This window comes from Merops nubicus, unplaced genomic scaffold, assembly GCF_000691845.1.
Source record: "Merops nubicus isolate BGI_N331 unplaced genomic scaffold, ASM69184v1 scaffold9505, whole genome shotgun sequence".
NCBI classification, from domain to species: Eukaryota; Metazoa; Chordata; class Aves; order Coraciiformes; family Meropidae; genus Merops; species Merops nubicus.
In genome coordinates, this window is record NW_008610265.1 from 1 (window position 1) to 21,693 (window position 21,693).

At 41.6% G+C, this 21,693-nt stretch overlaps 1 protein-coding gene across 2 annotated transcripts in view; it reads right to left on the reverse strand.

Moving 5' to 3' along the window:
- Positions 1-1,020: 1,020 nt before the first annotated feature.
- Positions 1,021-21,693, reverse strand: part of XDH (xanthine dehydrogenase) — a 43,653-nt gene continuing 22,980 nt past the window's right edge. For both annotated transcript variants that reach the window (XM_008940855.1, XM_008940856.1), the window contains exons 15-32: positions 19,010-19,194; positions 18,311-18,485; positions 17,772-17,861; positions 16,953-17,122; positions 14,363-14,486; positions 13,831-13,950; positions 12,179-12,275; positions 10,543-10,667; positions 9,665-9,798; positions 8,109-8,196; positions 7,386-7,472; positions 5,775-5,966; positions 5,300-5,445; positions 4,555-4,636; positions 3,868-3,963; positions 3,017-3,145; positions 1,930-2,004; positions 1,021-1,077 (exon numbers count right to left, since the gene is read on the reverse strand). In XM_008940855.1, coding sequence (XP_008939103.1) covers positions 1,021-1,077; positions 1,930-2,004; positions 3,017-3,145; positions 3,868-3,963; positions 4,555-4,636; positions 5,300-5,445; positions 5,775-5,966; positions 7,386-7,472; positions 8,109-8,196; positions 9,665-9,798; positions 10,543-10,667; positions 12,179-12,275; positions 13,831-13,950; positions 14,363-14,486; positions 16,953-17,122; positions 17,772-17,861; positions 18,311-18,485; positions 19,010-19,194 — 2,172 coding nt within the window. The remainder of the gene's footprint in view (positions 1,078-1,929; positions 2,005-3,016; positions 3,146-3,867; positions 3,964-4,554; positions 4,637-5,299; positions 5,446-5,774; positions 5,967-7,385; positions 7,473-8,108; positions 8,197-9,664; positions 9,799-10,542; positions 10,668-12,178; positions 12,276-13,830; positions 13,951-14,362; positions 14,487-16,952; positions 17,123-17,771; positions 17,862-18,310; positions 18,486-19,009; positions 19,195-21,693) is intronic.

Sequence of the window (21,693 nt, forward strand, 5' to 3'; positions counted from 1 at the left end):
ATATGTTTATATATATAAATATATATACAGAGCTGCTAAAGCTGCTCTGTATTCCAAAACCTGACTGCAACGATCAAACTATTTTAGCCATCTTTATTTTCCCATGAACCTCAGTGTTTGTGATGACTATTATGAAATCATTCCCACTACACTAATAGCAAATCTTTTGCTTTTAGAGTGCAGTTAAACATTTCTCGGAGGTCAAAAATTTCAGAGCATAATCAAGTTGAAGCAGAAATTGGATTAAGCTAAGAACTGATTTTAGGCATAGTTCATGGCAAACTGTGTATTTGGTTACTTTATCTTGAAACTGGTTTATTAAAATACTGACAGTCATTCGGTTAAGACAAAAAAAAAAAAAACATTTCAGAGATGCAACAGAAATGAGCTCATATTGTATTTTAGTCCTAAATAGGTTCTTCTCAACATTGTGTTTAGTTTTTTATGTCAGCCCCTCTGCCTCCAAGATGATGGATCTCTGTTTTCTTTCAGCAGTTAATCTGGCTGAGAAAAGTGCCTTATTTTATAACTGAACGGGAACCAGCGAGAGTTTAGAGGGGGAGAATGAAACTGAAACACTGGTATCTGCTCATGCCACAACAGACAGGATGCCACTCTAGCCGATTGCCATAAGTAACTTTGTCCTCAAGGACAACCCCTGCCCCCTTTTTCCCTGCATGACAGTTCTAGTGCAACACTAAGTCACAAGGCTGACACAGAGCAGAGCCCCAGGCAAAGCTCTGATTTCATTCATGCCTCGTCAGACCTAGAGTGAAGTCAGATCTACCTCAGATTTACATGAGATCTGAACATGGCCCGAAGAGCTGTGCTCCATCAGGATCCAATTCTCCCCAGCTAGGGAGCATTAACCTCAGCTTAACATTTCTAGGTAGGAAAGGGAATGCAGTCCTAAGTGAGAGCAGTGACTAGGGCATAGGGGCTGTAAATGCTCCTAGAATTTCCCTGGATGCCATCCATGGAGTCAAGTAAGAACTGTGCCTCTGCAGTGTGAATATTCACTCACCTATAAAACCCGGTGGCCGACAGGCTAACACAGTTCTCGTAGGCGGCTTTAACCTGGCAAAGTGAACAAGAGTTTGAGAACAGTAGTTATCCAACCAGTCCCTGCAAAATAGCTACCCCAAACATTTCTAGAACAGCATGAGCAGAAGGTGTCCAGTGACAGATAGCTGTTATGCTACCCAGCACCAGCAGTGCCAAGGGAAACATCATGATGCAGCTGCTTCCCTGAATAGCCCCATCAGCAGCTACCAAGGGCAGAACTTGCCTGTTGGCAGAGGGATGAGACTTGTTCTTATTTGTTTGTCTCTCAGCTCCAGGTTAGACTTTCAACCTCAGAGACAAAGGTTAAACTGACAGTCATCTTGACTTCAGTGAGGCCAGGGGAAATGCTATCCTGACTTCCAAATCATGAAGTCAAAGCTCCTCAAAGAGAAGAGCTTGGATCTGAAAACAGTCTGAAAGACTTATAGCACACCGATCTCTTATTACTGAGGGTACAGAGATATTGGAGCCAAGAAGCACTATAGGAGGTGGATGGCAGCTCAACAAAGAGTCATCTTTGTTGCAGAAGCCCTTCACTACAAGTCATGTTTCTTCCTGTTCAAGACTGTAGCCTGACTAGAAAGACCTATGTAACCACTCAAGACTATCATTTGGGCAAGCTTGTCATTGTCAGGACCCAAGATCTGGAGAAATCTCAGTATTTAAGTCATAACTGATGTTTGGGGGATGACCTCTTGTGAGCTTTGGTCACTTCCCTCGCCAGGTTTCTGTTTCACTGTTTTTGCTCATATCTTTGGTAGTGAGATGCAGAAAGCCTGGAGGATATACCTGCATGCAGGGCTTGCCAATGAAAGCAATCTCTGACAATGCCCACTTGTCTCGCACAGACAACAAAAAACTTACCCAGTCTTCCCAGGATCCTTTGGGATTAGACTGTTTGATCGGCTCAAGTCTTTTTAAGATAGTCTGGCACGCATTCTGGAAGCAAAGGGAGAGAGAAGCAATTATTTTAAGATTTGAAAAGTCAGCTTATACTATTAAGAGTTCTTTAAGAGTTTCAAAGAACCTTCTGTTTAAATCAATATTGCCTTTAGGACTTTGGCATATCATAAAAAGGAACAAAGTTCACTAACAGATGTTTTGCTATATAGGAAGAAATGTTGACTGAAAAGGATTTTAAAGCAGATTGGCTGCGCTGATAGCAAAAGGGAATCCCAAACACAGCACAGAACTTTCTGAACCATGACATAAAATAACAAAAGTCCACACATTTATACAGTAACTTTATCTGTACCAAGTCATAGCAGAACATCTTAGCATATCTAGCATGTTGATCCTATAACACTGAAAAAAACATTCTTGCCATAATTGAACCCACTCAGACAAGCTGTGACAGCCTGATAGCTTTACATGACAGCTTACACCTCCCACTTTCTTTAAACCTGAGAGTGACCAGTATTAAACTCCTCTTTTCAATGTAAAACTTACTCTGCAAATGTCTGCATTGGTATTTGCTTCAATGGTATAGAACTCCACCGTGTCAGAGACAGTCATGACCATATCGTTGCTACAGAAGGATGTTTGCTTTGTATCAACACTTAGAGGTCTTTGGTTCTGGAGTACAGCCCATGGACCATCTGCTATTGATATTTGCAGCACAATATATTTGTTATAGATAAGGCTGCTTTAATTACTAAGAAGTTAGCTATTAAAATGGATGCTTTGTTATGTTTATGTAGAGTAATCACAAACACTCCATTTTAGAACTACAAAAGGATTGAAGCAGAGTTTCAAATAACTTGAAAAAAACAGTCATTCATCATCTAGCACCACCAGTTATAGCAGGTAACGAAGTTATGAGGTATCCTTAGCCTGGAATTGCCTTTTGATGGTTGTGTTTTCCTCAAGCAATAGACAAATACCCATCAACTTTTTATGTTGTGGAGTCCTAGCTTTTAACCCCCCAGTTGAAGTAACTCGGTTTCCATACATGGACAGCCATTCCATTGATGTCAGCACTGACAGATGCAGCTGTTGGGGAGGTGTTTGGGACAGTGTTTGTGCTGGTCTCACTGATGTGGATTTTGGAGGTGGGGATTCCCAGTGACCTGCTAGCAACCTGCAGAGCAAAGGTAAACACTTGGTAAGCAGCTCTTCTTGTACATGAGTATTATTATTCATTGTTCACACTGTTAGGATCCACACTGCAACCTCTACCCTCTCTCCCATCTTAAATTTAATTTTTCTTGAAGACTCAGTAGATTTGGTGACTAAGAGCTAGCCAGAACATTGTTAAAATTGCCCTTCACAGACTGAACACGTGCAAGCACATACACGTATACTTTTACCACGACAGACATTCACTGCACTGTTGTGAGACTAAAGTCTTCTCTCAACAATTATAATAGTCAGAGGATAAAGAGCCCTAGTAGATTTCCCTTTTATTTCCCTGCCAAAGCAACAGCGCTCCCTTAGGCCTTTTTAACTACAAAGGTGTTAGCATATGCAGATAAATGTTTGCAATATGACTGATTTTTTTATAAAATATGTGCAAACCGTAGTTTTATGGGATGAAATGAAACTGCCAGAGAATCTAGATTGTAAGCATAACCTGCATTATCTACCTAATAAGAGTTAAGAAGATGAAGAATCTAATTCTCATACTCATTTGTGATAATACTCTGGAAATCTACCACTGCTGCTAAAACGATTAAGAGGAATTAGTTGTGATTTGTTACCCTACTCATGCACAGAGAGAAGGTGTGAAGCTGTCTGAGGCAATACTGTACTGTGAGTGTAATTTTCTTGAAAAGATGTCTCATTCAGTTAACTCATTACTACCTGAATCATTTTGGTGTGAAGTCCTTGACCCATCTCAGTCCCGCCATGTGTAAGTAACACAGAGCCATCTGTATACACATGGACCAGGGCTCCAGCCTATAAAAGGGAACATTAATCCAAGAGTAATTATAAATGAACTAGTGAAGTACTTAGAAGATTTCAGTTACAAACTACAGAGAAAATTCACGTAGAACTAGAACCAATGCTGTTCTTCAGTGTCATCAAAGCCACTAGTTCACACTTGAGGTGAGTTTCTTTTAGTGTTGCTAACTTACTTAGAGGTTCCAATAACAAACTTCAGTCACTACTTCCAGCTCAGAAAGCAGGATGCAACCCAAGCCTGTCCTGTGAAACAGAGATGCACCCTTCACCTGAACTTGCTAACACCACTGACGGTCCATCAAGTCAGGTTAAACACAGGAGCAGTGTTCCAGTTGTTGAGGAAGAGGGAACAGGCAGGGAAATTAACATAAAATACCATGGAAATGTAGATGCATTGTGGTGTCTTTTGGACAGTATAAACTAGTAACTGTTATGTTGCTCATTTTGGTCTGAAAAATGTGTGGTTTTCCTTAACTAATTTATTATTTCTCTAAAAATCTCCAGCTTGGTACAAATAGAGGAGGGCCTGGGGGAGGCAGCATAACTCTAGTTTCTCTATTGAAAAGATGAACGACACTTACGGACCTGGTTCAGAAATGGAATAGTGAAACTGATGCCAAATTTGGTAGGAATGATGCAGATCCCTCTCTTTTTCCAGCGATTCTGCCTGCAAGGAAAAAAAAACATTATTCATAAACTCATGAGGCTCTCATTGCAACTCAGTATTATGTTTCCCTTTGACAGTTGGGTATCCAAGCAGAAATTAAATATTTGAATGCAATATAGACTGAGCTAATCAGTAATTTTTATGAAAGATTGGCTTTGCTTATGGGTCCAAACAAGAAGAAATCCAAACTGAAGAAGCTCCTCCAGGCATCATAGAAGTAACTGTCTGGACTATTTGCTATTGAGTTGTATATACAAGGCAACCGAAAAAGACTATAACGGAGGAAATGAGCCTAAACAAACTGCCTTGATAGCTATTCAGAAAGCCTAGCTGGACTTAACAGGCCACCTCTCTCTTTTGCTACATTTCCCTTATAAAATCATGGCATGCTAGGTCTTATCTCTGCATTATTCAAGTTCACTGATAGAGTTTCCTTCCCATGGTGAGGATGATGGAATTTCCAAAAGATAAATTTTTTTAAGTTAAAATAACATAATTAATATTTTATAATAATGACATAATTTTATAATTATAAAATAAAAATAAATTATCCCCCTCTGCAAATATAAGGTCTGACTTCACACCACTTCAGTTGCTGAGAGCACTTCAGAATTTGGTAGGCAACAGATGCACCCAATGACAAGACAGCCCTAGAACACCTACTTGTTGAATTCTTCAACTAGTTTCTTCCTGGCATGATAGCTAGAGCTTGACAAACATTCATCCCAGCATCTTCGCAGGGTAAATCCCTCCAGCTTTTGGTTAAAATGAGTCAGGTCTCCTTCATGATAAAGATTGAGCTTCCGCACCTTTCCAAAGAGACATATAAAGGACATGCCAAGTTTAATGCTTCAGAACAGGTCCTTTTAATGGATGACATCAAAAGCTTATTGGTTTCTAGTTTCACTTCTCTGCTTGTTCTACAGAACAATAGACATATATCTGTTTACAGGAAAATGGGGACAAAGACAATAGAGCTGGGAATTCCCAAGGGAGATTGACATTTAAGCACATTGTTAGTAATATTAAGGTACCTAGTGACTTTGGAGGACTGGATTTTTTTTTTTTAATACCTATCCTTAAAAGAGGTGCTACACGATTAAGGCTACAGAGAGGATTTAATGAAGTAGATCCGTACCTCCTCAGGTGGCAGGCCACACTTATGAGCAAGGTCACTCATCCAGCACTCAGCAATCATCATTCCTTGGGGCCCTCCAAAGCCACGGAAGGCTGTGTTGGAAGGCAAATTGGTCTTGCAAACAATGCCCACACTGCTGACATTAGGGATGTTGTAAGAGTTATCCAGATGAAGCAGGGCTCTGTCTAATACCTGGTGAAGAGAAGAAATGAAGGCAGGCACATTTGACATTAATTCCATGTCAGACTTTTCACTGGCTGCCCAAGCCAGGCTGAGGAACTTAAAGCTAATTTACAACCAGCACATTCTCTTGCACCCTGCAGTTCTGGATGAGAAGTGAGGTGCAGCCAGTACCCCCTCCCATTTGCAATGGAGTGTCAAAGCAGTATCTTCCTGAAGGACAGAACAATAAGCACACTTCTCTGCTGACAACTATGACACTGAGACAGGCTGAGCATCAAAGTCCCTTCTCAGCCCTGGGCTCGTGCTGAGCCAAACTGTTACTCAATGTCATTACCCATCTGGAAGAATAGCATCTTCTTTTAATTATACTGAATAATATCTTACTGGAAAAGAAGTCTTGCTGCTATCAAGTGACTCAGCAGTTGGGCTATGGCAGTAAGGGCAAAATAAAGATTTTTTTTCAATAACTACATCTAAACTTCAAGATTTGAGATCTTTGTCCACTAATTGTTCAAAGTGGGAAAGGGAAAAGCTTCTTTCTGGCTTGTGTTCCCAGATTTCCCTTCCAGCAGCCACACAGACAGGAGATGATGCACATCTCAACCTTATTTCAACATGGAGCACTTTCCAGTCCCCTGATTCAGACAAAGTCAATAAGACAGTTCACACAGATGTACCCTCAACCAGGCCCTTCATTAATGCAAAGGCACTTGCCTGCCATTCTGCTCTGCACAGCACCAATCACATTGCTAGCATCAAATGTGGCTCTGATAGAGAGCTCTTGCAGTTCTCACCTACTGAGACGGATTCATTTTTGCAGAAAATTATCAAAGATTCAGTGGACTAGAGAAAAGGAGCTAGGATAAATGTGACTGCTACTAAGCCATTGGGTTGGTGACTCACAAGAGAAGAAGGTAGATTTTCACTCATCAGCACAAAAATTCAGAGACAAACTCAGAACTCAGGCCTGTTCTTGTCCTTAGTACTTGTGAACCCAGTGTTAGCTTTAAGCCAGTCTTTGACAAGCTTGTTGATTTAGGCATTCTGCCCTGATCAGCCTATTGACTTGGATGTTTCTTATTCCAAGGAACTCGCTTTCCGCAAAGCCGTGGAGCTATCAGTCATCTTGTGTTGTGCAACAAGGTTCCCATCACAGCCCCGTGTAATGCAAAGCAAAAATTCTTGACCCTTTTGCCTAATCCAAGTTATTACAGCATCAATAAGAATTATGTGGCACATGCCAAGGCAGGTCAGTTGGCTCAGAGAGCAGTTACAGAAGCTCCAAAACCCCATCAAGGTCTGTTTTCAGTCATGTTGGAGAGCAGGATGTGCAAGCAGTGCCGTAGACAACTCTTTTCTGAAGTCAGAGCAAAGATTTGCACAGGGAATTGTCTTCTGCCTAGTTAGCCATCAGAAAATTTTACTTACACCATAAGAGAGGTCTACAGAGTTGCCCCCGTTGCAATAGTACGACACCTCCAAACTCTTGACTTTCCCATTCTTCATGAAACCAACCTGTCAAGAGAGTCTCCTCAGTAATCGATTTTCTACGAAATGTTTCATTTCATGCTTCCCTCCAAAAACTGAATGGACCTCATACAGGTAAAAGGCCGACTCTCCTCTGCTGCAGCACAGGCAAGCACAGGCAGCAACTGAGGAAGTTTCTCAGTAAAGGCTCCATGTATGCATCTTAACCTTGCTCCAGAGAACCCTTCCAAAATAAGTGCTGGCCACGTGTCACAGCCACACATTCCTTAACAGGTTTTCTCTTTGCAGTGCAGAAGCATTTGGATGGGGATTGAAGGGGAAAGGCAGTTACCAAATTACAAACAAGAGCACAAAACTGTAAACAAATGGAGGAGCATCGAAGAGCAATGTGATTGTCAACAGGGGCAAAGTCTTCATTTCATGGAATAGGGAAGTATTTCATGCTGAGGTGACAAGAAGGGAACCATCTGAGCCCAAAGAACTTCTGGAGGACCTTAACAGGAAAAATGCTATAACCAACCCACCTGACCTGATCCATTTGCAGCAGAGGAGATCAGCAGCAAAACAAACAGAGCCTCAGTTTTTTCACAGTATCATACTACTCTCTGATGTTTCAGGTGGCAACAGTGAGACAAGATTCATTCATTTCATCTGTATGCATACCTTGTACCTCCCCAGGAAGGGATGTCTCCCACCACTTATCAGCATGTCCTCATCTCGATCCAGCATGCATCTTACTGGCCGGCCAGTTCTGTTACAGGATACATTTATCAGGCAAAGCCTGAAACACTCAAGACAGTTCCTATAGATCAAGACTGTCTTTGGTGAACTTTATCTTTTCAGAGTGGCAGTGGGGAGTTAGGGGTAAAATTAGTTTATATATCTTCCTCTTTAAAAAATGGGAAGATTGAGTAGAAAAATAAAATTATGGTCTTAGAAGTTTGGACCTGTTTGTGAAAACTCTTGCAGAGACTCTTATGTCAAAAAGAAGGATAATTTCTTACAGAGACAGATGCTAATAACTGCGGAATCACTGATTTCCAGACTATTTCTCAAAGCACCCTCATAGCTCCTCAAGAGAGAACGCCATATGAATTATGTAACAATGCTGAGTAAGGTACTAGCTAGCCTTCAATGTGACCTTAGATTTTATTTGCTTCTTTATTATCCAAGGAGGAAAACAAGGAGGAGAGGAGGAATTGCTCTTCATTTCTGCCTTCCCAGTGCCTCTCTTCAGGTTTTAAAAATAGCTAGGGAACGCCACAGATATTATTTCATAACCTCTGGGATATAAAATGCTGGTTTGGCTGGCAGAGATAAAGGAAAGAAAAAAATGCTTTGTGTATTACTGATTAATTAGAGAAAGTAGGTGGCTTGGAACAGGAAAAATAGAGCTGATTGAAGTACAAGAGCTTCATTTTGGCTCTTCTCTTTCAGAGGTATTTTATCAAATTGCTGCTCTGTTGCAAGACCCACTTAGCATTGCCCCCAGCGTGCAAACCCACCCAGAAGGGCAGCATTGGGAAGGGCAGTGTGTTACACCCAGTGCACAAATGTCAGCTCAGAGGCCATGATCACTCACAGCCACAGAAACCTGCACAGTTAAAGATGACCCCGTATCAAAACTCCAGAAAACAAAGGCACATTGCCAATCTACACTTCACAAATGGTTACAGCCTAGGTTCATTCTCCGAGCTTTGAGGGGTTTGAAAAGGGTAGGTTTGTGTTCAGTGGCCTGCCACCCTTCCTAGGGAAAAATCCAAAGAGGAAGTTTGCAGAGGAGCAGAGAAACATTGGTGCAAGACTGGTGTGGTAGTTTTGAGCAAGGAAGAGACTCTCATACCTCTATTATATAAAACAACAAGCATGGCTAGTGCTGGATTTTGAAAGGGTTTGGGGTGACGTGGAGAAGCAGATTATTTGAGATACTAGAGTTTTCAGAGAGCACCAAAGGAACAACAGCATAAGAGGTTTTTCCTCCCTTTCCTATTAAAAGCTGACATTCCCACATAAGCTTAGCCCCTTTGAGCAGGTTCAGTTCCTCCTATCAGCTAAGAGCCCATTAGATGCTTCCTTTGGGAAATTCCCAGGTTTGCTATAAGCTGTACAATAACGACATGAAGAGTCTTGAAAGTGCTCTAGTGCAAACAATGCTCCAGAAAGAGGCAGACTGCAACGGTCTGAAAGGAACAAATCCTGTTCCCCACACCAAAACTCACTTGAAGGCTGCAACCACCACTGCAGTTGTCAAAATAGTATTCCTAGTCTCTTTTCCTCCAAATCCTCCTCCCATTCTTTTCACTCGAACCACAATCCGATTTGAAGGGACTCCCAATGCATTAGCGGCAAACTCCTAAAGAAAGACAGAATAGCAGAACACATACAGAGCTGAGCTGGTGTTAAGAACTAGATACCAACACATCACCTTCCTGTAACCATTGAAACAATGCAAATACTCCATTTCATTGCAGCCCCTGTTGGTCCTGCAGTTGGATTTGATGCAGTTGGAACCACTAATGCCAGTATTTCAACCCTGAGGTGGGAAGGCACACAGTGCTTCACCAAACTGCATCAGATTTAGGAAAAGACTGACATGAGATGAGGGTACCAATATACTGGTCTCATTTAGCACAGGGTTTGATATCCATACCACTCTGCCAGTTCTCCCCACTCTGTTATGAGACCTTTGGACAGTCTTGGTGAGTCAGTAAACAGGCCAAAGAGGCCCCATAGTACCAGTAGCTTATCTCACAAGATGGCAGATTTGGTGTATATATAGTCAGCGTTTATACCACCTCTCTTTCTGACATCATTCAAGGACCATGCCTACTGGCTAGCTGGCACCCTCCCCAGCAAGGGTTAAGAATGTAATCTCTTGTGACAAAGATGTGCTGCCAAAAGACACGTCTCTGTCACCTGTAAGCAGATTCAGGACATCAGTAGGATGAATATGAACTTTAGATCCCATACCCAACTCTAATCCTATGTGATTTTTTTTTTTAATTTAAGACAAGATAGGACTAACTGTAACACAACCATTTATCTAGTCTGAAACAGAAGCAAATACCTTTTAGATAGCAAGTCAATGAGACAGTACCTGTGTCTTCGTTGGGTTTTGGGTTGACACAAAGAGTTCCATCTCACCATCTTCTCCCTTTGGCACAGCCAAAGTACAGTGAGTTTCCAGATAAAAATGTTCCTGCCCACCAAGGTGCATCTCTCCTAGAAAATGGAAAGAAATGCCCAAAGTTAGGGTGTCCCTGCTGTATGAAGGTGTGCCTCATCATGTGCTGCCTGCAAGCTACTGACATTTTGACACGTGTTAAATAAGAGCCCTTTGCACTGCCCAGCACTGGCTATCCCTAGCTCTAAAACTGACACTCCTGGCTCTAGTTTTTTAAAAAAACTAGCACACACACAACAAACCCCACAAACCAACTAAGCCCCCACATCCCTAAAAAAAACACACAAAAACCACACATCAAACCCAGACAGTTCCTCTTCCCCCCACCCCCGCTTTCCAGAAATCTTCAGTCCAAAACACAAGTGGTTGGCATTTCAAAAATGACTGCACACCATGCCATTTACCCAGCATCCCTTCAGTTGTACTGAGTGGTGCCTTTCAGACTGCCCTGAGAACACCACTGAGACGAAGGATAAAAATAAACCAAGTGTAGTCTAGCTGAGCAGATAAAATACAAGGTTACAGACTTCAAAATGGGGGGACAAAAGTAGAAATCCAAAATGCTTTAAGAAGATCTAACTGGGAATCAACTCTGTGGTTCTTTCCCAGGACATCTTAACTGGCAGTGCTGAAGGCACAATTTCTAGTCATGCTACACACCATTAAATGTCAGAATAAACTTCCTTAGTCATGGACCTGTTCTATTCAGCCACCAAGAAAATTAATATTCACAGCAGTCCTCAAAATCCTGCTCCTCTCTTCCTTTTATTCAATTCAGCAACAATAAAACAGCTGCCTTCATTAGGTACATCAGTGAGCAATGCAGATAAGCATTTGCAGATAAGACATGAGTCTCACAGAGTATCCCAGTTCATAGCTCTGGCACTCTCCCATTACTAACTCATAGAGGTTTTAAACAGTTATTAATAATTGCTGGTTTTACTTGTGTCTGTACAATCTGTTTGGCATACTCCAAGTGAATGAAGTCAGGAAGCACACCAAAGAAACCCCATCCTCAAAGACAGACTAAAAATCAATGTTGAAAAAGTGTGACAGGGCAGTGTCATGCTCTTCATGACACCTACAGCCACCAGTGTTGGTGGATCAGGGTTTTAGATGCATACGTCCCATTTTCATAAGATACAGTTGTGTACCACATTAGAAGAACTTGACTGTCTACAAGATTCAGACCAGACTATGCCTGGACAGGGAAGAGTTCCTATATGGGTAGGTTTCAGAAAAACAAAAACAAAAAAACCCCACCTCTCTGTAGAATATTTGTTTATGTGTCCTTACATGGGAAGAGTGTGTTTACAGGGGCACAGCTGGAAGCATCCAAGTCTGTTTGAAACTGGAATTAAATCTTTCACTAGCTATTCGTATATAAATAGTTAGCTGAAACTTAACATGAAATTAATTTAGCCCTGCAAGCCTTAGTTTCATGAGTTTAGTATCATATGCATAAGAAGGAGGCTGACAGCATGACTTCTGATGTCACAAACTACTCTATTTTAAAAGATTAAAGCTTATTATTAAAGCTTATTCTCACCTTCCAAAATGTGATCAGATTCTTCAAATCCTTTCTTCACATCTCCTTTCTTAATCCTCTTTATAGGCTTAAGAAAGGATTGTTTCTCAATAGCTTCCTAGGAAACATAATGACATCATGAAATCTTTGTGGAAGTGGAGTGAAAACAAAGCTTCCTCTGACTGAAGAAGAATCCAAGATAAAAAAGCACAAGAACTTATCAGACACTGACTAAGGTAATAGCCAAGTGACTTGGCATAAAGCAGTACAGAGTAATTTTTGGCAACACAGCACTTTCACAAAAAACACCAAAACTGAATAATCTTAGATTGCTCCTTGTGACCTATTTTACATTACAGACCCATAACCTCAAGATCTGTACCCACCAAGCTATAACTTACAAGTTACATTAACTAGTCTGTGGTTCAGAAGGGAGGAAAAAGGAAATTGGGGGGGAGGGGAAAGAGACTGAAGGAGAAAACTAAATCTCTCAGACAGGATGAGAATTTCTGCAGAAGCAGTTCACTTCTGAACTAATATACAATACTCATTCTTGGGGAATTTTTAGAAACACATTTCAATTTTGCCAAAAGTGAAGCTTTCCATAACGAAAAGAAACCACAGAATGATCAAACAACAACAACAAGAAAAAACAACCCAACACATTTTTGGCTCCACTCTCCTCTTTCCTGGTTGAATAAAATACTGGAAGCCTCAGAAAAGGAAAAGTTCTCACACATTGTTTGTGAGCCTGCCAATCACATGAGCAACCCCAAACTTCTGTCCACAGATGACAGAACCAACATCTCTACTAGACAACGCACAGACTCTTTATATTTGCAAAAAATACAATTCACATTAGAAAACACATGGTATGAAATGCCATTTAAAAAATTAATTCAGATCCTGTGGTTCTAATTTCTTCTCAATAAGACTGACAATGTATTTTTTCTTATTTCTAGATGTGAATGCTGTATTAGATATTATAATTTGCTTTTACTGTCACGTAAGGAAATATTGTCAACAAACTTTCTAGTTAAAAAAAAAAGAAGCATGAAATAATCACAAATTGTAGACATTAATTTCTTCAGCTTTGAGAATAGTCACTTAAGGGCTTTGCCCGCACAGTCAGTGGAAATGTTCACAGTGGAGAGTGAACTTCTGAAAATTAATTTCATCAGCTTAGAACCTAGACAAAGTGGTCTGCAGAAATCTCAGAGAAGCAGTGCAGTGAAGGAGCTCACAGAGACAATTTCACACCCTGTTACTGAGCGTTGTAAATCAGAGAATGAAGAATGAATGAAGACCAGTGAAGTCAGCAGGGTCATGCCAAAGAATATTGAAAGCAAACACCTGTAGGCAAGAATATAACTGACTGTAACCTTGTTAATTTAAACAAATATGTGCTGAACACAATATATCTACCAGAGTTTGGTTTATTTGTTTTAGCTTTAAATAACACAGAACAAGTTAATGCAATTGCAATCAGTACCATATCAAAGGCTTGTCCTTTTTATGCTTGGATATAGAAATTTTTCCTTCTGTCCATATCCTGCTGCAAACACAAAGACTTACAAAACATGAGGCCAAATAACCACATATGTGAGAACAGAAGTCAACTAGACATCACAGGGTCTCAGCCTAACTGCAGAAGCAGATTGGAGCCATGTTACCTGAATCGTGACAATAGGTTTGAGCTCTTCATACTTAATCTTCACAGCTTTAGCCGCTCTTCTGGAATGTTCTTGCGTGTCTGCAAGCACTGCACCGATGATATGACCAACGCAAGTGACCTAAAGGCAAGAGCAGGACCCATCATCTTTTAGTGTGTATATATATGCAGTAACTGAGAGGGTCATGATAATTCTCCTAATCTGTTCCCTTTGTGCAGTTTTTCATCTGTTTGTTCAGATCAGTCTATTTAAAACCAGCCAAGGGAAAATGATCACAAACAACTTTGGATGGTAACTGAGTGAGTGAGCCTGTCCCAGTGGCCTGCAGCTTAGAGAAGAATAGTGCAGACAACACAGAGGAGAGGGGCAGGGGGCAAAGGGACTCAGGCCTTATTGAATTTGGCGCCGAGATTTCTATTGACTTCAACACAGTTAGGATTTATTTCTGTATAAGTCAAAGGATTTCACTGGACAATGAGAAATCTTATCTCTTGAGCAGTGTGATTGAAAAAGGCTATTTTTAACAACATACCACATCCTCAGCAAAGACAGTCTCATCATTAGCAATGCCAGTGATGTTACTGCCAGGTACATCCTTGGCAGAGACGAAACACACGAACCCAGGAACACTCTGGGCTTCAGATGCATCTACAGAACTGAAGAAAGAAAGGACAGGCAGTGTTATTATTTCTCATTTTTCTTTTTGTCATCACTTACGAGATACATTTTCAGGCTTGATTCCCTGAAGTCTGGCTATGTAAAAGTGGAGGAGTTTATCACATGAGTATCATGTGAGACCAAGGTAGAAAGGGCAACAAATCAGACTAAAATCATTTGGGATCCGTATGATAATCTGAATCCTAACTGAGTCTGACCACCAGTCTGCATCTTTGGACTATACTGTATCCTACATCTCTTCCTTAAGACATATCTGAACCTGATCCAATCACCACATGTACTGAAGATCCCTCAACACCCTTTACCAAAGACAGCTTGGTGTTAGTGATAGTATGCCTCCACTGCCACCTTAGCTGCCATGACTCTGTGAATGCAAGATTCCTCCCTCTCTATTGATAAACACGGAATTTTATTGCAAACACTTATTTACCATTGACCTCTAGAGAAAAATGTGGCTGTGAGTCAGGGGCAAGTTGCTGAGTATCAGTCACAAGGAAGCTGCAAAGTATTTAAAAGGATACAAAAGAAATGGCACTCCAAAAGACAAAAAGCTTCACAGAAGGCTTTCTTTAGTAATCAGCAAAAGAGATATCTCACCAAAATGCTTGTCTGCTTGAAGCATATAATCATATACAGATTTAAAACTAAATGACAAACAGGATAGAAAGTAACTAGAAAAGTGCAATATAATTTAACTTTTATTTGGAGCACTTCATAAAAAATGTATTACAAAAGACTTTCAAGCTCCTTTTGCAGTATTTTGTACATTGTCTATGTAATTGGCTTGCTTCACAAGGGGACTGTTGCAAACAAAAGCTGTGGCTTTGTTTCTGCTAACTGAATGATTTATTGTCTTCTGTAAATTGCTGCCATTTTTTCAGCATGCTTGTTTAGATTCCTGAAACTCTGATACAAATTGTGCCTGAAAGTACTTGTTTATGCATCCCAGTGAGCTGCAGACTTTTTTAAGAAGACATTAAATGTATGAATGAACTTTCCCACATGAACTCTTGGACAGCAGGAACTGAAGACAATGCTGGTTTTCTCTGGAAAGTTCACTTTCCCGTGCTTCTGCAGTAATGCCTCAGGAACAACCCCCTGGCAGTTTCCCTTAGTTAGAAATAGAGAGGCAGATGACTTCTAATTTACACTTGGTTGGCAAAATGTGGCTCAGGTGAAGCGGAAGTTTTCAGAGCCAATTTTTTGACTAACAAAACAATAGGCTGAAACACTTCTGTCACCTGATGAAATAAATATTCTGCTACTTCCTCTACAGAATGATACAGGCTCATAGCTTGAAATGTAAGTGCATGACATAAACGCAAGAGAATGTGTACAGCAGCCTCTAGAAAATACTGCACACTGTGGTCACAGGCACAGATCTGGTCCTTTCTCTATTGCCTGGTATTACTGGTAGCAGTAACAATACTTATGTGTTTGCAGCACTCATCAAGGACCACAATGCAACACCTAAAATTTAACTATGATGACAGAGCAATTTCTTCCATAACCTGGGAGTCAACTGCTACATATCTGTGCATGCATGACCACCATCCTGCCCACCCTGTGTTAGACGATTGTGGGAAACCTCTGGACAGGAAGCATTGGCTAAGGAATGAATAGCACCTCAGAGGGCTGTTGAGGTTGATGTGAGGCAATGCAATGCAGTGTCCCACATCAAGGCAGCTGAGAGCCTGCAGAGCCACCACGATGTAAGCACAATTAGAGAGTGTTGGGGAGCAGTTAGTCCCACAAATAATAGCATTAAAACTCAAATGAGAATGTCGATGGCATTATCTGCCAGGATAGGCATTTCAGAGTTGGTTAGTCCCTATTGTTATAAATTATGCATCAGTCAAGCCTTCTATGGATAAGATGTCTTCAGAGACAGCTGCACTTCCAAATACTGGCCTATCCATCTTGCTAGAGCCAAGCAAAAGCAAGTCTACATCTAATAGCTGAAGCTAACTCACACAGGACTGCTACGCAGAGGGTTGATCATAGACAGTGCAAGCAAGCACTGCATGTTACAACTTAAATTTTTAGGCAGATAGGAAAGAGTCTGTTCACACTGCATGCTCTGATTAGTGATTAAAACGACATCTCTTCAGACTTAATGGTGCTTTCGTACCCTGCTCCTGTTTAATCCTGCACCCTTGAGTATAAGAGATGGGACATGCAAGAGGGTTGCTTAGGGCTGAGTGCTATATGCTTCAATAAAGCTCCATGTTTGGTGTTAATTTCTTCATATTCCCACTCATGCAGACTTGCAAGGCAGCTGCAACACACAGAGCTCAGGTTCATAGAATCGTAGAATGCTTTGATTTGGAGGAGTTCCCACTAATGCAAAAACCTTTCGCACACCACAGCTTGACAGGTCAATGCTTTCTAAGACACCAAGTGCTGGATGCTTCCACCATCTGAATCTCAGAAGCAACACTTACAGGATCTTAGCGTGGGCTTTGGTGCTGGTCACCAGTGTTAGATACAGCTCGTTCTCATAGTGAGGGATGTCATCACAGTAAACTGCTTCTCCACATGCTTGTTTGACTGCTGCAACGTGCATCAAAGGCCGGCCCACCATATCTTCAACTGCCTGCCCCCTGGGCACTTCCTGGAGTGAAACACAGGACTGACTACTACTGTTGAGATTGCAGGGGACAAAAGCATTGATGGGAAAGAAAAATGCACCATGAGACATTCTAGTGAGATGGGGAATGGGATGGGGCTCAGTCCTGTGGCAAAAGAAGGTAAACAAGATGGAGTGGCTACACAGAGGGGGCTGTAGAGAATGAAGTGAAAGGGATTTGGGGTTTGAAACTGCTATGGAAGAGAAGGGTTTGATGTGACAGCTTGCATAAAAGGTTCCAGTTCTGAAGCTAGCTTCTGCTCTCAGAGCTGAAGAGAACAGGTCATTAATGGATAAAAAAGGAACAAGATAAATCCTTAATCTGGAGCCTGAAAGATGCAAAGAAAAGCAGGCTCTAAGTGAGGAAAGTGGAACGGCAATTTCAGTTTGGATATGGAGCTGTCTGCAGGAGGAAAGTGCTACCCACAGCAGTTTTTATGAACATGTCTTAGGCAATGACAGGAAAGAACATTGTATCCTAAAGCAAGGAAGGGACTGAGACCCAAATACAAGCCTCAGGAATGGCATTATATAAGTTCCTGTATTGCCCATACTTGAGGAGACAAGGAGATAGAAAGCACAGTCTGAGAGGCAGAGAAGCCTAGGTCTATGTCACTCAGGCACTGCTACTTACTTGGAAGAGCTGGGCATTTGCAATGGGATCTTTGTGAAAGAGCTCCGTAGCACTGACGTAGTTCGAGGGGATGGGCTCACACAGATTGTTCTGCCAGAGACATATTAAAGAATAATAATCTTCCCTGCCAGTCCCTCTCACATTCCCCAGCAGCCCAGAATATTCCTCCATTCTCCAGTGAGATAATCCATCTTTTACTGGGTGAAAAGCAAAGCAGGCTCAGGCTCTGTGCAAAGAATAGCCACAGACCCATGAAAGCAGTTGTAATGGAATGAAGGGGAGAACTCCAGAAATCCTGAGCGAACCCACAGATCAGCATCCTTCCACAGCAAGGTGGGGAGCCATGAAGAAACAAGTGGGAAGACACACTAGTGACTGTCATGAAGGTAAGGAGTAGAGTAGCTCTGGCAGCTCTTGCAACATGGAGTATGTTATCAGGTAAAACTCAGCTTGAATCTGAGCCCTCCCCATGCCTTCCCCACCAAGACAGCCCATACAGCTCCTCCTCCTCCAAACCTGCCTTCCCTAACAGCACTCACAGTGCCACTGTGGTTCTTGCTCATTTTCTGAAGGACGGTCAGGTAGAACTTGAAGAAGAAGCTGAGCGTGAGCGTGCGTCGGAATTCCACCATCCCGCCGGGCGCAGAAGGAGACAGGTCCATCTCGCCCGCCAGCAAGCGGCAGGCGTCCTGCAGCAGCTTCTCATTCCACTCTCTGCAAGGGGACAAAGGTGACACAGAGCTCTCGCCCAGCCCCAATTATCACCCGGGCAGACTGCCTCTTTTGACATGGCAGCCCCACAAGCTCTCAGGCAACAGCCCCCTCTTCTATCTCTATTTATAGTGTATGTGTCAGCTTTCTTCTCATCTTGGGCTCATGACATCTTTTCTAAAGATGTGGTAAATCTATTAAGTGATAAAAGCACAGATTTCTCAGTTCAGTTTGGAAGCAAATCCGTTTTATAGCTCATGCCCACTTCTAGCTTCTGCCCACTTCAACAGATGAGTGAAATTAGGAAGGAAATGGCTCTCTGATTGAGAGACTGACATGGATCTTTGAGGCTAAGGAGTACTGGAGGAAGCAAGACATCACACAGTGCAGACTGCTGCAGAAGTGTAGCTACACTTCTTCCCCTTTCTTCTGCGTACTATCAGAGAGGATTTAGGGTATTTGAACTGCTCCTGTAAAAATCAGCACTGTTCTATTAGACAACTTTTCTATCACAGAAAAAATCCTACCTGCCAGTGAGCTCCTGGCAAGTTTTTAGGGCCAGGATGGTTGTAGGAGCCATTCCTCCATAGCTTAGTTTTATCTCCTCCACTCGGCTAGTGCCATCTTGGAACAGGACTCTCATCCCACAGGTTACAATAGCAATGTCATCCTCCCGACGGGAAGCCTGCTTGAAAGCTGAGAAGTATTCACCCTAGAAGACAGGAAAATGTTTCTTTATTCTGTGCCTTGGCATGCTCTGAAGTATAAATAAGGACAAGCTGTTAACCTCTTTCTACATAGATGAGCTATTCCAGGGAACTCTATCTGGTTGATCCATCTTGCAGGGCCAAGCAGGACATGCTTTTTCACGCAGTGCTGTATATTTTCATATGATTCAATGATTAATTCTAATGTATTAGATCAGTGCTTATTAGCCAGCTTAGGACTGTGCAGGAAATTAGCTTTGACAGAGATCTGCTCATACCTGTCACATTTTTTCCATATCTTGAGATGAAGAACCAGGACAGATTTTTTTATTTAATAAACAAGCTTACAGCTCCTCAGGAACATTTTTTTTTTTTTTTTTACTCCTGGGCTGCTAAGCTAGAAGCCTAATCAGTAAAACTCATAGCCTAAACCCCTTCCTTTCACAAGTCTTTGAACTCTGCAAGAGTCTCACAACGGTCTCACAGTTCCAGAACAGACCAGGCTAATTAATATAAGACAATTTCAATCTGTTACTGCAAATGCAATTCTCAGTAACTATCCCAAATCCTCTGCTGGTCTCCACAGAGCAAGGAAAATCTTTTAAATGCAACGGCAACTACAACTCACAAAATTCAGCAGCCCTCCTAGGAAGAGTGGCAATAAATAGGAGATTAACACTCAACCAGTACACAACCAAGTGGTGGTGTCACCCTGGAGTCACAGTTTTTCCCCTTGCCTGTCCTGCAGATTATGACAAATTGCTGTTCAGGCATCCTGCAGACTTAGAGAGAAATGAGATCTGATGCCTTTGCATGGCCCTTCTGAAGAGTTTTCTGCCAAGTTTCTTCTCCAGTAGCTTAGCCAAGTGACTCTGCACAGCACAGCAATCTGTTCCATTAATTATTTCTAATCAGAAGGGGACAGCAATTCTTTCGTTATTGAAAAGAGCAACTCCTCTATTGTTGGCAGTGAGAACAGTTTTGCAAGTGGCTCCTTTTGTACAAGGAGAACTTGTTACTGGAGATATAACTGAAGGGTGTGTTTCATTTCCTGAATTCAAGTAATTAGTGGGCAGCCAGCAGATAATAGCAGAGGAGCATCAATATCACCCTCTCAGTGAGGACATTCTGCCACTCTGCTTGTTAAACCAATTAGCTTTCAAAGAGGAGAAGCAGCAGCATCTTCTCTTGCTGCAACACTTCAGAGATTTCCAATAACATGGTTGCAACAAGAGGGCAATATTTGCCTTCACTCCCCACAAGACACCTGAGTTTTCTTGGTACAGAGTCCTCGGAGAAAAGACTTTTGCTATTTTCCCTCACTAGGAGTGCAGGTAAAGTAACCATCACATCAGCTGCCCGTGTCTGCCCTTCCTCTTGGTAAAACAACACAGCATGTTCCCTTTAAACTATCACATTGAAAGCTTCTAGGTGTTAGTTGCTCTCAGAGTAAAACCAAATAACCCTTATTCTTGGGGGCTAAATATTTTAGGGACCTAGGTTAGTTTCCCTTCCGGACAAGATGCAACACCAGATAAGAGCACATTAAGAAATCTGCAGGCTTTAAAGAATTCATAAGCAATATTCACAATTGCAAAAATATTGTTTCCATGTCAATTTTTTCAGTCCAGTACTGGAAAAGTGGAATACAGAGGCCTGTAACAGATGAAGGTTGGAAGATACTAATTTAAAGGATGCAGTAAGACTTCACAACCACTTTCTGCCTCTTCAGGAGGGCAAAAATTGTGATATTCTGAGCCCATGATGTCAGCACTGAACAAACAGTAGGTTAAGATTGCTTTCCAAAGATAGACAGGCCATTGTGTTGTCAGGCTTTTTCTGTTTGAAAACCAGTTAATGTCTATGTGATACAGAATATCACTGTTATAAAAACTAAGTAACAGTGACAAATGTGATAGGGAAAGATGTATGCAAGGGAAAGGACATGAAAAACTGATAGTCACTGAGTAATAACACAAGCAGTGCATAACATTTGTGAACTTTATCTGGAACACTAGGAATGTTTTTACAGTCCAGAAGAGAAAGAGGTTTATTAAATAAAGGATATGTCCTGTTCTAGGAATGCCTTGTTGTATACAAAAAAACCAAGCAGTTTTCTTGTCTTGAATCTGTTTCTATTTTATCTCTAATCCAGTGAGATGTTTCCTTCTCTAAATCATGCCTGCTCAGCTGTAGTACCCTTAGAAGTATAGATTCAAAAATCTTTATTCCACAAATATCTTGAATATCTGACACACAAACTAGCAGGAGAAAAAGGCATTACCTCCTCTCCCTTAACAGCATCTCTGTGAGAAAGCCCACCCTGAGCTCAGACCCCCACAGTAACACTGAATAAACTGCTAAACCTCTTTAGTCTAATTCTTTCTGTTGTTTGGCCAGTCGTACTCTTGGTGTGACAAGTCACATCAGTGGAAGAGGTGACCATAAACATAAAACTTAGATCTTGCTGTGTGCTGACACAGCCCTGGTTCCAGTTATGAGGA